We start from the raw sequence: 15199 nt of genomic DNA, 5'->3' as shown, positions 1-15199 counted from the left end.
GGCTTAAATCAGCATAGTAGAGACCATCAAACCCTGCCAAGGCATAGAAATAGTATAACAAGCAGCTGGAATGATGATTTGTTGGATAAGCTGTGTGATCTTGGCTTACTGTGATCGGATGTTATGAGCCACCGGAAGCACTGTGAAAGGAAGCATTACTGCACTAAGATAGTAGGGGCAAAGAACAAACACTCGCCAGTGATCTGATCTCCCGGTCATCATGCTTTCCAAGAGCTCCATCCATCATTGATTTTAAGGTTTCACTGACTTGCCCTGCAAAAATGATGCAACAATAAATAGGGATGAGAATTGAGATCTATCTTGCTACGGCTACATCTTTCACTACAGATGTCTCCCTCTGCTTGTCTACCGCGACTATGTCCGATTGGTTATGTCCATCACTAGTTTGTCCATCTGTATCTAGAAGTCCCACAGGATCTCAACTTGCTCATTCTCAACCACTCGAGGGGGCGTACAGCATTTCGACCTCAGGACTTGCAGGCCATACTGAGCACAGATGTTCCTGTACACTATGCCAGCCTCTTTGTTATGTATGCCCTGTCTGCTAGCGTCTTGCACCCTGCTGTTATGCGCTGGAGTGGTACAGTGACATGCTATGCAGGTCCTGTTCTTGTGCAAAATATATTTGTTTGCAAAATCCTACTAACAATAAAAGAATCTATTTTCAAAAGTAACTACTTTACTTTTTTAATTCACATACTTGCAGGTGCGAGTAGAATAGGCACGGACCGCAGTCTAGGAAGGGGGATAGTGTCTCGCAGTCTGGCAACCCTCCTGTCAAACTCGCAGCGCGTGCAGGTTGCTTCTGGAAGTTGGAAACAGAAGTTAGCGTCTTTGCACCTAGCAGTACAGAGCTGCAAGCTAACATGGCAGGAAAGAGGGCGTTAGTAATCCTGTCTAAAGGCGCAGAGGAGATGGAAACTGTTATTCCCGTGGATATTATGCGCAGAGCTGGGGTTTGTAACATGCTATATGTTAGCATTTAGCAAATTAGCCTGTTAGCGGCCATAAAAATTAGACCCCGCTTCAGTCGACTCACAACAGTATTGGTGGCAGCATTGTTAAGATATCAGCCTGTGAAGACTGTTATAACAGCCTGATATCTTGATAAGGGTTACATACGCACTTATCATGTGCTAAAGTTAACGCTTGCTAACACTGTCGATCTAACTTAGCAATTTTTCCCCTTTGCATATTCCAGGTTATTTAAGCGCATAAGCTAAGTGTTCAGTCAGCTATTTTGGGGTTGTCTGCTAATGGTTGACGGACTCATAACCTTACTAGTGAGTGCAGACAGAGGCCAAGTTAAATGTCAAAGTCCAGCGTCGTTGCACATCTCCGCCATTTGATATCTTTTAAAATAAAAGTCTACGTCAGCCAGTGAAGACAAAATGCCACATTGAACCATCAGGATAATGATGCACTGTTGTTGTTATTTTTTTCTTTTACTGCCCATATATGTAGATAGCAGTGACGGTAGCTGGTCTTACGGGCAAAGAACCAGTCCAGTGTAGCAGAAACGTTGTCATTTGTCCTGATGCCAGTCTGGAGGAGGCGAGGAAACAGGTGAGGCTCAGCAACTACCTGCTAACATTACATACAAGAAGGGGAAAAAAAGCGTTATTTACAATGCTTATATTATATGCTTGTATGTCTTTATTATTGGAAAAATGTTAGTGTTGATGGTTCTCCCCCCCCCCCCTCTAGGGCCCTTATGATGTGGTCCTGCTACCAGGAGGAATGCCAGGAGCCCAGAATCTGGCAGAGGTGAGATGGGGAGAGGGTCAGTTTTTACAGTTAAATTTTTTTTTGGAAATGACTTAAGAATTAAAAACAAGTTAAAATGCTTGAATTTGCCTAAACATTAGGACTAAATAACTGACAGTGAAAAGTGTGAAACAATTTGTTTCTAAAGGTTCATCAGTCTTATGTTTGATTAAGATGTCTAAACTGAATCTTCTGTATAGTCTATGATGTAACCTACACAAATGGTTCTGCTTGTGTGTGGTGCATCATGTGTTTTATTGTCTTGTGATTGTGTCCTGGTGTTTTATATGTGGTGCCAGTGACAAAAGAAACAAGTAAAATCTTGTTATGTTGTTGTTATTGTTTTTTTTCATAGGCAAACATATTTTCCCCTCGGGTTTTTCAAGTTCTTTGTACATTCTTTCAGGTCACTGCGTACTTATGGCATAGATTTAATGCACATGTATAAATCCACTGTTAAACGCATACGCTCTTTCTGTTAGCTCACACACTTGGGTCCTCAGTTAATACCACCTTGTCAGATTAAGTTTCATATTGATATCACCACCTTCGTGGATTTAAGTTCTCTGCTGCGGTGCCAAAATTCCAGTATTGGGACCATTCTAGATTTGTAAATCGATAATTGTATCCAAAGAAATGCTGTTGCTTCTTTTTAGCTATATGCATGTGCAAGAAATGTTATCTTGTTTTCATAGTATCACAATAACATTTTTTTACTAAAATTGCAAATATTTGGCAGCGGTAGGACGATTATTTTTGCCGGTTAGACGCTAATTGGGGAACAGGGGAACTAACACACACGGCGTTTAGAATGAGCACACAGCAAGCCTAGTACTGACTCACAGTTTGAAGGATATTTAGGATATTATTTAAAAGGTCTACCTGATGTTCACAAGAGGTGGCAACAAAAATGTGTGCAAACAAGGAAGTGACTCACATGTAGAAAAGTGGCTAGGAATTGTCCTGCCAACTTCTTCTCTCATTCAACACAGAGTAGTGTTCTGTTATACTGCAAATTCTGGTATTGATCTGATACCAAGTAAATGCAGGGCCCGCCACTACACCACAGTAAATGCAGTGCATCATGTTGTCAGCCTTACTGTATCTTAGTCAGGGAAACTGGTCAAGCCATTCTCTTCGAAATCTATACACTTTCCCCCTTTGACTTTCAGTGGGCTCTGGCTCAGAGTCGCTCATATGTGGCTCATTATCTGATGCCATCTCCAGACCAGTGTTAGACACAACCTGAGAGGTTGATGGCTCTTTGTCAGAGCACTGGCTATCAGTTTCGAATGGATCAGGCCTTAGCTTAACAAGAAAGTTTTCAATCGTTCTTTTCATCTTTTCTCATTACCCACAGCTACATCTACTACTTCTATCAGACCTAGGCTACTCACGTCTCTCTATCCGCCTGCACTTTCAAACATACACACGTAGGCCTACAGGAATATCTTTACCACGGCCAATCAGAGGGGTCCCACCCTTGACTATCTCTGATTGGTTTAGACCACCATATGGGCATAACGTGTATCTGTTGTTGACCACACGGAGACTTTCACAGTTGCGGAGATGTTTCTTTTTTACTTGAACGGCTGGTTGCACTATTGCGACCTAGGATTTTTTTTAGTCACACCATTGAGAAATTGGTTGCACTTAGGCCATGCATCTCCATACCAGCATCAAAAATGTCTCCAGAACATGGCAGGGCTGTGCCATATCATATCATCTGCAATAACACTAGTGTAAATTTTATGTGAGTTATGTCAGCGTCAAAGCATGACATCAGTGCTATTAGCAATGCCATGCCTTTGTGTTCCATAGCATACACGTCAGAAAGACTAGGCATTTTCTGAGAGCAGGAGCCCCATGTCAGCCGCTAATGAAGATTTAATTCCTAAAAAGGGAACTTTTTCAAAAAAAAAAAAAAAAAAAAAGCTCACTTCAAAAAGTAACCTTCAAAAAAGCTCAATACTTTAGAAAATATGCACAAAGAATTTTGTTCCCCCCAAAGGTGGAAACAATAAGCATGTTTCACCACTTAACCACTCCAGTGTGGTATATACCAGGTGATGTTGTGACTCAAAAGTAAATTAATGACTCAACCAAGCATCACTAACTGCGCTTCATATGACAGGAAGAGAAAACGTTGATTGGAATTTACTGATGTGGTTATGTGGTGGAAAAGCCCAGGCAGAAGTATTCTTCAGTTTGATTATGTGACAGTATTGTAGAGCTCTTGAAGAGTTTCATGGCTAAGGTAGTTGTTGTGAAACTAAAGTGTGAAGCAGGCATATTAAACTTTACTTAAAATTTCCAGAGAAAACAGTACCGAGGCTACATTTGTGCTTATAATTGACTCATGGTGTGTTACTGCTGTTGCACTATAATGTTGCTGCTGCTGGCACCTTGTTTCAGTAGAATCACACTTCAGATTAGGTCACCAGAAAAGGAGGATGGGAAATGCCCTTGAGTTACTTATACTTATAAATGCTGCTGCCTTTGAGCTGTCGACATCAATAAAATGTTTTTTTTTTCTGTATCATCAGAAATGTCACTAGTGTCCTTTTTTGTAAGTCACTAAAGACAAGTAATGTAACTCACAGTGAGCTGCATTACTTATGTTTCCTGAATTCTGTTAGAGATTGTTGTCATTCTGTGATGAAATGGCAATTTTTTCCTCCTGAATACTCATCCGTGTAATACGCTGGCCTTCATCGATCTTGTATAGTATGAACTGAACCATGTGTGTTTCAGATGTGTTCAGGTTTCATGTTATCCCATCCAGCTGGATGTGGAGAGCATCAGTTGGTGTTTGCATTTATATTGTTATATCAGAAGAATTTGGTTTTTTTTGTATTAACTGCTTGTCCAATGTGCCAATGAAATAGATTTAAATAGATTAAAGAGATCCATATTTTTACTGTTCTTGTAAATACTCAGTGAAGCATATATTACAAGATTTTGTATTTGTATTGTATAAATAATATGGTAAATAACCACATTAGTTTACACTATATCAAGGATTTTTAATGGACGAGTCTATTGAATTTATGCTCTGGTTCAGATTTTAGATATCTGTCCAGTGTGTGGTGGGATCAGCTACAGCCTCTCTGTAATCATGAAAAGCAAAAATAGCTCTGTAGATTGGATAAATGGAAGATGAATAAGCCTTGAGTCAAGATAGGAATTTGTTGTGATTGTGTTTTTCTTCTTTTAAGTGATTTTATATTTAAAAAAAAAACAACAACAACACACACACATTTTAGGCTTTAGAATTTGATGAGAAAATGGCCAAGAAATTGACAGATTCTGTCTTTTTAAAAAAAAAGAAATTTAATGCACAATATGAGTTTTGATATACGAGTCATATTTATCTGATGGGTGCATTATATTATTCGTTTTTATTTTTGCTGGGTAGCTCTGTGTGTGTCGAGTGTTTTTTAAATATTGTCAGCTTATCTCAGTGATTATAATAAAGTCAGCATATACTCAGTGGAACCACATGGACTGCAAATGACTCACTGTGCATCTGGCTTTTACTCTCTCTTGCAGTCTCCTGCTGTGAAGGAGGTGCTGAAAGATCAAGATGGCAGAAAAGGCCTGATTGCAGCCATCTGTGCAGGTACAGTTTGTGGAAACAACAACAACAAAGTCATAATTACATAATTACACAGGACCAACCTTGAGTTGAGGTCACTCTCTGTGGGTTAAAGCTTCAACAGGCAATAAGCAAATGTTTTACTTTAGATAATCAATAAAAATTAAATGTTGATCACACAGACTGGTGCTGCCTTTAGATTGATTGGTTTAAAGTCTAATCTTAACATTTAAAAGCTGTTTTCCATAAGGAAAACGCCTCAATCCAAAAAAGGCAAAGAGAGAATTCTTCTTAAATTGCGGATTATGCAATTCGTGCACATATTTTGTGCATTAAAAATATTCTTCAGACTCATGTATTCTTAATACAGCTGTTTATATGGACCGTGTAATTTGGCTGGCTAAATTTGCAGCATTTATTTTCTTCCATAAGATTTCTTCCAATTTTTGTGTGTGAATAAACTGATATGATTAATCAGAACAATGCATTTGTAAACAAATGCAAACACAGCTCAAAATGTCCACTGGTATTGAATACACAATGATATGGAAATAGTGAAATAAGATGATTTTACCTCAGACATGCAGTTAAACGCTGCTCTGGGTCAAACCATGAAATTCTCCCTGCTGCTGACTTGTATTGAGAAGTGGATGAAACCAGTATCGGTTTCTTACTTTTCTTATTTAGAAACATCGGGAACAGCTTATCATCGGTTGACGCTGACCTCAGTTTTTTCACAGTGTGTTTTCTGAGGATGAAGTATTTGCAAATTTGCTTCTGAAAAATGTTGAATTTTGTTGTCTTTTGGCATCACGCTCATTTTGTAATGGCCTTAACTTTGGCATTTTTACATGGCAAAAAGAAAGTGTTGTTGTTGTTGGAGGAGCCAAGGAAGGTTCAAGAGTGATGGAAACAGATACATACAGACACATACTGATTGCAGGGTTTGTAAGATGTTGTGGTCATAAATGTGATCATTGTGCTATGGTGTAGTTGAACAAAAAAATAATAATGCGCACACTTTTCCAAAATATATCAAAACAGTTGACGACAAAAATTAATAATAAAAAATTTCTCATCTACAAAGATACTCTGGTTTTAGGTTCATCAAGTTAGTTTTGTACTGGCAAATGGGATTAGGAAATGATGGAGGTTTGGTAGGTTCACACGTCATTTCTGAACATTTTAGTAAGTGGATTTAGCCTAAAAAGAGGATGCATCTCATCCAGATCTTGAAAAATATACACCAATTATAAATATCCTGCTCCATTAATTTATGGAAATTTGCAAACCCCATTCACAAAGGGTGAGGTTTTGATTAAGAAGTGTCCCCCAAGTGCACCCAGAAGAGGTGACATTTTCTTTGACAGATGAAAGGACGCAGGAAGGACAATTCGAACGGGAACAGGGGACCAATGCGGCAAAGTGGATTGAAGGGTGTCCTAGAAATGACTGAAATCCTCACAGGAATATACAGTTTAATGAAACTGCCAGTTAATATCCTGACACATGAAAAAAAGTTAATTAATAAAAATAAAAAAAAGACTTGATTGAAAATTGGAGTAATAATGCACCAAACAAAAGAAACAGGACAAATGTATCTTATATATATACTTCTATTTTGAGCTAATAAGTGACACATGGATGTAAGAGAGGTCCCCAAATATAAATACACAATTTATAAAACAGCCATCATAATCCTCACACTTTTCTCTGCCTTGCGGTTCCTGGGAGAGAGAGACCTTCTGAGACACAGACTGCTGTCCTCTGGGTGGGGACTGTGTGTAACAGGAGTAGCTTGGCTCTAACTGGCAGACTGCTGTTGTGCCAGGGAGAAGTGCAATCTTTAGACTGCATGGGAAGGCAGCCAAGGAGCATAATCAATAACTTTCTATTTATTAACAGTTTTTGGATGAGCTCACTGCAGTGGTAGGGCATTACCAAAGTTAATGCAGCAGCAGTCAATGTCTTTCTTTCTCCTACCTCTCTTCTCAATGTGGCTCAAAGTCTTTGGCGAGAGGCTGAAACCATATACTATATGTAGATATACTTAGAAAAATGGTACAGTTAAGGATACCTTTGGGACACAGTGTTATAATCGCATACTTTGCAAGTCTGTCATTGATTTAGCAACTGAAATCCATAAGGTAAAATGCATCATGTTGTGTATTTGCATTTTCTTGTTGCTGTAAACATTTTCCATTGAGTTTGAAAGGGCCGGTTTGAGGATGCAGCCTTTTGTTTAGTTTACTCTTGACTCTGAGTTCTTTGAACTGCATAAAGATGAAAACGAAGACTGACACAAGCAGCTGAACACGCTCTTTAGTGTCACTTTCTAACAGGAAGCTGTTAAATGAACCTTACACAGCTTTGCCCTTCTGCAGGTCCCACTGCTCTTCTGGCACATGGCATTGGCTTCGGCAGCACAGTGACTACACATCCTGCCATGAAGGAGAAGATGATGGCTGGAGGTAAAAAACAAACAAACCCAAAAACAACAAAAACAGAAACCTGTGACTTCATGTACTGCTAAAGGCTTTTGATATTTAGTGCTGAAACTCAGAAGAGAACAGGAGGAGGTGTGTGTATTTGTAAAGGGCAGCAGATGGTGCTATACTAGCGCTTTCTTGCCTATAGAGAATCGTGTCACTCTGCAGTAGAAGAGCACACCACTCAGAGGTGAAAAGCAATACAAGAATTTGACAGAACATACTGAAATTGGCTGAAATTGTGACCATGTCTACATTCTCATAGTTCACTGTAACATCATGACATGTGTGACTTTCGGTTTGTAGCTCAAAGCTGTCATATTGTCATAATCCTTATGGTGTTGCTCTTTCTTTTTTTAGACCACTATAAATATTCAGAGGCTCGAGTACAGAAGGATGGACATTACATCACCAGCCGTGGGCCAGGAACGAGTTTTGAGTTTGCCCTGACGATTGTAGAGGAACTTATGGGGGCTGAGGTTGCAGCTCAAATCAAGACTCCTCTTATTATGAAAGACTGACTGTAGCTATGTTTTCTTGCAAGACTGCAAACAACACAGCCCCTCCCCCCTATAAAAGTCTGACAGTGCTGAGACTGCTAATCCATTATAGCTGGCATCGAGATTCAGGACTTGCTATTGAGAAAACATTCTGTTGCGAAAGGTTATCGTCTTCCTCTGCCTTTCATAAGTTGCCAATGACACTGAAACAATATGGATAATAATCACTGTTATATTGTAGCTAATTTCCACTAACTGCTTCCCTGTTATTTTGACTGCTGTATGGCAATGCCTGTCATTAAAGGACAAGTGTGATGAATCTCTGCTCTTGTTATTCCATTGTTTATTAATACTGGAGGTCACTCTGTAGATTTCACATGCCTGCAGTGCATGTTGACACCTAAATATAGGCTGCATAATGTAATGTATTGTGAGCGCTGGTTAGAACGCGGGAAGCGGAATCCGAATTGATTGACAGGCACTCTGGCCAATGAGAAACGTGGACCTAAATGCAGTTGTGTTTTAAACGGCGAATGGTTTCTCGGCCGCAGCCGATAGGGCGGGGCTTTGATGTAGCGCGTGGTAGCTGTGTCAGAGCAACAAAATCCGGAGGGTCTTCATACAGTCAAAAAGGAAGAGGAGGATTTCGCCTAAGGTAGGAGCGTTTGGGTTTTCTTTCAAGTGTTTTGCGGGTTATTCCGACTCCTGTTAACCATAACGTTCTCCGGGAATGTGCTTTGTAACTGTAATATTTTATTTAAGAATATAAACGCAGTTTACACCACATTAATCACGTTAACTAGCCACCGCGGGTGTCGAAATTAAGATTTCTCCGGCACGTTAATTACACAGCAGCATACCGGACAAAGGTTACATCATTTAAAGAGTGGGTGTTTGCAACTAGGACTCACTTTGTTAGCCGTGATTAGCCTGCTGAGTGTGGTGAGTGGTGAGCCTCAAGTTCGCGGCGATCTATAAAGCCATAATGGATTGACATCACCGTCTCAAATTGGCCGGGCAGAGTAACGTTTGCCCGAGGTAACGCGTCCACTGCTTGCTCACTGTGCAGGGATGCGTTGAACTGAAACAGGAAGAACGACGTATCTTTACACTGTGAGATCGTTCTGCAGATGTGACCTGACATGGAGACGTCAGCTCCAGAAGCCCTCCATCCTCAGCAGCAGCAGCCGCCGCAGTCAAGACTGCTGCATACGCTTACTGTAGCTAATGCAATGCGGCACAGGCCAGGTTGTACATGACTTGTGATCCAACTAAATATGACTACAGGAAATTTAATGAGCTCTAAATCAAAGTTCCATCGATACTGATGTTGCCACTTATTGGTATGACTATACAAACTACAGCATTTTGCAGCATGAGTTTGCTTCACCAGAGATCCTTACTGACAGAGACGCCCTGTCAGGATTACACATTCATGGTATTTCTTAAAAAAAAGTGCAATCCAGAGGTGTCATCTCCATCTTATTCAGTTTACATAACCAGGAAATACACAGCAAGTTATAATTCCATAGACTCCATGCTCAGTTGTAGGGAAACTCCCTTTTACACCACTTTCAAGCAGCAGTGATTCTTAGCGAATTCTTAGTAATTCCATGCATATCCGCAGCAGAGCAGTCAGAGATCATCAACATTTAAAAGCAGATCTAATGGGCTTTTATTATACAACCAAACAAAAGTTAGGGTGACACTGAGGCTTCCTTCCCGGTATTGTGCATCAAGAGAAACAACTGTTAAAATCAAATGAAAATCAACATCATCAAAAAAAGGAGTGTTTGTGTGAGGCTCCCCATGAGAAATGATTTCACTCGCTGACTACTAATTGCATGTTTAACGTATTGATTACTTTAAAATGTTTTTTTTGGTGACATTAGTTTGAGGCAAAAGAGACAGTGTTAACATTTTTCTGCATTTTTCAGTTATTTTCTGTTAGTGAGCTGTGTTGCTAAGTGGTTAATGTTAGGTTTCTTACATATTTGAGGTCATAAGCTGTGTTTGAGGTCTGCAGACCACAGGCTGAAGTTTGGTTTTAGAGCTTATATATCACCTTCTTGGAGCTATTTACCCAACCGAAATAAGCCCACAATTTGGATTTCCTGCCCGACTGTTGAATAACAACAGGGGCCAACCATGTAAACAATGTCTGTCCATGATTGACTGACCATTGCAACTTCCTGTGGAGTTTGAGGATTTTTTTTCTTTCTTTTTTTTCACTGACTAACATTTATTTAGAGATAATCTCTTGCTGGTTACGGTTTCCAAAAGTTTTTTTTTTTTTTTTAATCATTTTAGATGACTATTCTCATTGTGTTTAGACGTCATCATTCTATTGTCTGCCTGATCGAATTGGTTTTATTTCAGTGTTTCATAATAAACCAATTAATGTCAATTAATCCTTACCACTCCCTGGAAGATGAACATTGCTGCTTAAATGGCATCTTCCTCATAAACTGTATAGCACATTCTCATTAATTTTCTGTGTTTTTCAGTGGGGTATTTATGGAACGTTAACATTTTGCGCTCTTGCACAAAACATGTTAGAATTATTCTGCTTGAGCAGTGGTACAGTAAAGAGCTTCAGGCTTGACTCCCTATTTCTGGATGGGGCAGAGGAGGGCAGGATGGGGGTAGGGTGAGTCTGAAGTCTCTGTGACTGAGTCATTGGTTTAGCTAATGATGCAATTAGAATGCTACACTTTGCATTAGGGCTGGGCCATATTATACCGTTCACGGTAATACCGGTATAATGTTAGGTAACGATAGGAAAATGAAATATCGCGATAGAATATGAGTAAAACGCGCATGCGCAGTGCCTTTGTTTTCATACGCACATGGCCGATTGTTGAGTGAAACAGATGAACCAGAATTGGTTTGTAAAAATGGTGCAACTTCAGTGATGTGGAACTGGTTTGGTGTTTGTCCGTCAGATACACGACAAAGCACATTTTTTTTTGCAGAACATGCAAGCGGCCGTCGGACTAAGATGCCCCTAAATCTGGGAGTAATCTGGGTCCTAAACTCCGTATTCTTCAGGTCAAACGAACACTGCAGCATCACTAAGAGTTAAAAACTGTCTAAATTCTTTCATCTTTAATAAAACGATCAGCATTGCTGCTTTACCAGGTGTAACTATGAAGTTTAACTTCCAGGCATCCATGAAAACAAAATGTATTACATTTAACGGAGTTAGAAGTTAGCAGGAAGCTAGCGGAAGTTAGCTCGCTAGTTTCGCTAGTTACCTAAGCATGATATTGCATGTTCTGACTGAGAGATTTCTGAAAAAAATCAAACGTACAGCTCTGCTATCACTTCCAACATAAATGAAGACAGGAAACTAAACAGCAGTGACGTTTGTAGGGTTACTGAAGTTGGGCTAGCTGGTATATAATAATGTGCTACGTGATCGCTAGCGACACAGCTATGTTAGCATAACATAAACAGTGAAGCTGGAGGACGAACACTAACACTTTTCCACTTATAAAAGTTAACGTTAAGGTTCCTCATGGTTAGAGACAAATGCAATCGCATGGCAGGATGCTGTAAAAGGACCAATCTTCAGTCAGGAGAACAACTGAGATAATCCATCCACAATACGAGGTTAGTCATATACTGCAACAACATGGGAATAGAGCAGCTGCCAGAGAATTCAACATTAATGAATCAATGGTACAGAAGTGGAGGAAGCAAGAAGAATGAGTTTAATAAAGTTTGATTTATCTGACTGCTTTGTTTCGCGTAATGTGCCTTATAATCCTGGGCACCCTATGGTCCGAAAAATACGTACTGCACACTACAGTTTAATGTTGCAAAGCACCTCTTATGTCAGCCCATTTCTACTGGAAATGCCTTTTGGTTAAACTTTCAGCAAGGAATTTGCATTTGCACTGTTACATTTTTATAAAGCTTTAATGTACATAAAAACCAGCTTCTTGTTTAAGTGAAAATAAATGATAGGTTGTCTTTTTGTGCTAGTAATGTTGTGGAGTTGTATTTTGTCTCGCATCAATTATATCGTTGGTTATATCGTTATCGCAAATTTTCAAATATATATCGTGATAAATATTTTTGGCCATATCGCCCTGCTCTACTTTGCATCTCCTGATTAGCTCCCCTGCTCGCACAGACTGAATTTGCTTGCCTGAGTTGTTTTTACAGATGTGTTTCAAAAGGTAATAGGCAATTTTCAAGCAATCATGGTTTCATCAGACAACCACAATTTTTAAGGTCATAAGCGATAAATGGATAGGTCTGACTCAGACACTGAACGTAATGGGGAATCTAAACAATAGTTGTTTGTAATTGTACAATTTGGGACAGAATGGGTAAAAGTTTTGAATAAAATGTGCATTTTATATTAAGTTACGGCTACTTAAATGTGCACAAGTCTGCATAAAATTCTATTGCAAAGAAATAAAAAAAGCTACATAGTATTCTGCTATTTTGGCGTATTTTTTTCATTATATTCAAAAGAATATAAGATTGTTTATAGCAACATTTTTGTCCCAGTTGTTTACTCAGCGGGGATTTGTTTGCAACTGACATGATTTAGAAAATTTACTGAGTTGGTATCTATAAATGTGAAGTACATGTATGATGTTTGAAGAGGTCGTTTCGTTGATAATCCGGACTCTCGAGCTTTTTTTCTTCTTAATAATCAAAGGTTGATAGAAGATTGAACTCAGAAGTTTAAAATTCAGCTTACGACTCTTATGTAATTAGTGTTTCCTTAAACAAAAGTTTCAGTTCTGAGTAGGGATCAGCATATAAGCTTTTAATCGTAATAAATATACATGTAAGCTAGGGCTGTGCGATATGACCAAAATCTCATATCCCGATATAAAACATCTATCGTCCCGATAACGATATAAATCACAAAAAATGTAATATTTTCTGTAAATTCTGTGAATCTCGGATAGGTTTAGTGTTTCCAGCTGGGCGTCATGTAGCTGGAGTTCAGTGTTTTAACCGATGCATGAAACTACACATTTTTAGACATAAGTTGTAACGGCCACCGTTTTCTTTGTGAGTATTTATTACACGGCGTGCTGCGGGGAAACGCCTGTTCTAACGTTTGAGTCTAAGGTTTATTTTTTAGCACCTGACGACTCTTTTTTTGCTTCTCATCCGTCAATACTCTGCATACTTTTTCACGTGATTCCGTTTATTTTGAAAATTCTCAACAGGATCTTGAGCTTTATTGTGAAAAGTTTATGTGGAAAATAAACAAGCGGACATGCGATGGTTTTACCATCGTTGTTGCTAACCACAACCCATAAAAACAGGCGCTTGTCCGTCAGTAGTGTGGTTATATTAAATATAAGAGAAAGAGAGAACTTTAAGAAATTAATATAGCCACTACAGTGACCATCAAAACGATGAAAAAATATTGCCGTAAACAGTTTATTTTGCGACACCACGAAACAAACGATTGCGTAAAATGAAACGATAGACGTTTTTATATCGTCATCCGATATATATTGTTATATGAACAGCCCCTATGTAAGCTTTTCCAGCATGGCATCAATCCTTGGTGCCTTGTTTTTCTGCTTATCGTTATGTCAGATACAGTTAGCAGAAGTAAATGGGCCTGACCCAATGTACAAAAGAGGATTTTGAACTACAACAGGAACATTATTAGTTCACACAGTGTGTTTGGTCAATTAAATATTCCTTTTGTGTGCTGTATCTATGGTGAGCAAACATACGGAAAAGGTCTGATGGTGCAGTCCTATGTTGTCCTGCTAGTTATGCATCAGTTGTGTGTTGTTGCACAGATCCCTCTGTTAACATCGCATTATCCATTTGCTGAAAATGCATCCACTTAGGCCCAGACGGAACAGCTGATTTATGTATCTCTGCAGCCCTCACTACATCTTCTGTGCACATAAAGTGTTGCTGATGAGAGCGATAAACCAGGCAGTTTATTCCCCTCAGCCAGCAAGAAGACAAGGTAACTGATCCCAATTGCAGAGGACTGAATGTTTTTTTTTAAACAGCAATCAAAAACCTGATTTAAATTGGGTAATCTCTATTCAGGGTCATCTACTTATGTGCCTCTGCATCACTTTCAGCTGTGGTGCTATTTTTTAAAATTTCATCTTGGAAGCCCCACTCAGAACCATTTGTACTTGAACATCTGCATTTTCTCCACAAATATTAAAGTTGTGTAGCTGTAGTTCATTAAATTCTGTTTCAGTGTCTACTTTTGTAGGGGTCCATTTTGTTGCTGCTTGGTTTCTTGCACCTTCAGGTTAGGGGCTTAGCGAGGAGCTTTTTAAAAAAATAATAATAATAATAATTTTGGTGTATTTGCTCTTTAATTGTCACAAACAGTGACACCTTACTAGTAAAACAATAACAACTATCTTGAAATTGAAGAAAAAAAAAGTTTTTAACTCAATGAAAAAAAAGCAAAGTTTCACGGTAAAATAAAAATAAACTGATTTAGACAGCACTAGAACACCTCTGATTGAAGTATCCATCCTTCAGTGTCCAAGATGGTTGAAGAAGCTAAATGGTATTGAGCTCCACTAATACAACAACTTTTCAGTCAGCCAGGCACAGCATGAAAGTAGCTACTGTGATATCACCTACTGGTTTCTCAAGTCCCATTTTAAAGCTGAGCATTTCCGTTGTCACTACCTTGATCTTTTGAAAGATAATCTGATAGGAGTCGGGTTTAATTTGAGTTTTTCTCTGTGAAACTTCACAGTGATGGGTTAAAGACTTGTCAGTCATATGTTGTTGGTCAGTGACCGTAACCCACATAATCCTCTTTTCTGAAATGGATGGCCAGTATTTACAAA

General features: G+C 39.0%; 2 protein-coding genes across 3 annotated transcripts in view; both read left to right on the top strand.

The window, feature by feature from the left end:
- The first annotated feature begins 799 nt into the window (after positions 1 to 799).
- On the top strand, positions 800 to 8694 carry park7 (parkinson protein 7). The gene is made up of 6 exons (XM_085456927.1): positions 800 to 977; positions 1486 to 1587; positions 1729 to 1788; positions 5341 to 5410; positions 7771 to 7857; positions 8236 to 8694. The coding sequence occupies exons 1-6, from the start codon at positions 888 to 890 to the stop codon at positions 8394 to 8396; spliced, it is 570 nt and encodes a 189-aa protein (XP_085313053.1). The 5' UTR covers positions 800 to 887; the 3' UTR covers positions 8397 to 8694.
- Positions 8695 to 8907: 213 nt separating this feature from the next.
- kcnab2a (potassium voltage-gated channel subfamily A regulatory beta subunit 2a) overlaps positions 8908 to 15199 on the top strand; it is a 100908-nt gene continuing 94616 nt past the window's right edge. The window contains exon 1 of one of the 2 annotated variants that reach the window (XM_085456923.1): positions 8908 to 9030. The gene's annotated coding sequence lies outside the window, so the exon portion shown is untranslated. The remainder of the gene's footprint in view (positions 9031 to 15199) is intronic. The other variant, XM_085456926.1, reaches the window with a different exon arrangement.

This window comes from Copadichromis virginalis, linkage group LG5 (assembly GCF_057382275.1).
Source record: "Copadichromis virginalis isolate Kocher_CV1m ecotype Utaka linkage group LG5, C_Virginalis_male_GT1.1, whole genome shotgun sequence".
In the NCBI taxonomy this organism is placed as follows: domain Eukaryota; kingdom Metazoa; phylum Chordata; class Actinopteri; order Cichliformes; family Cichlidae; genus Copadichromis; species Copadichromis virginalis.
The sequence above is the reverse complement of the archived record's forward strand: the minus strand, read 5'-3'. Positions and strand labels throughout refer to the sequence as shown.

What these genes read in the sequence shown, in the direction of transcription:
- park7 (XM_085456927.1), top strand. Translation starts at nt 888, where the DNA reads ATGGCAGGAAAGAGGGCGTTAGTAATCCTGTCTAAAGGCGCAGAGGAG. An exon ending in GATTGCAGCCATCTGTGCAG is followed by an intron (nt 5,411 to 7,770) that starts GTACAGTTTGTG and finishes GCCCTTCTGCAG; the next exon opens with GTCCCACTGCTCTTCTGGCA. An exon ending in GGAGAAGATGATGGCTGGAG is followed by an intron (nt 7,858 to 8,235) that starts GTAAAAAACAAA and finishes TTCTTTTTTTAG; the next exon opens with ACCACTATAAATATTCAGAG.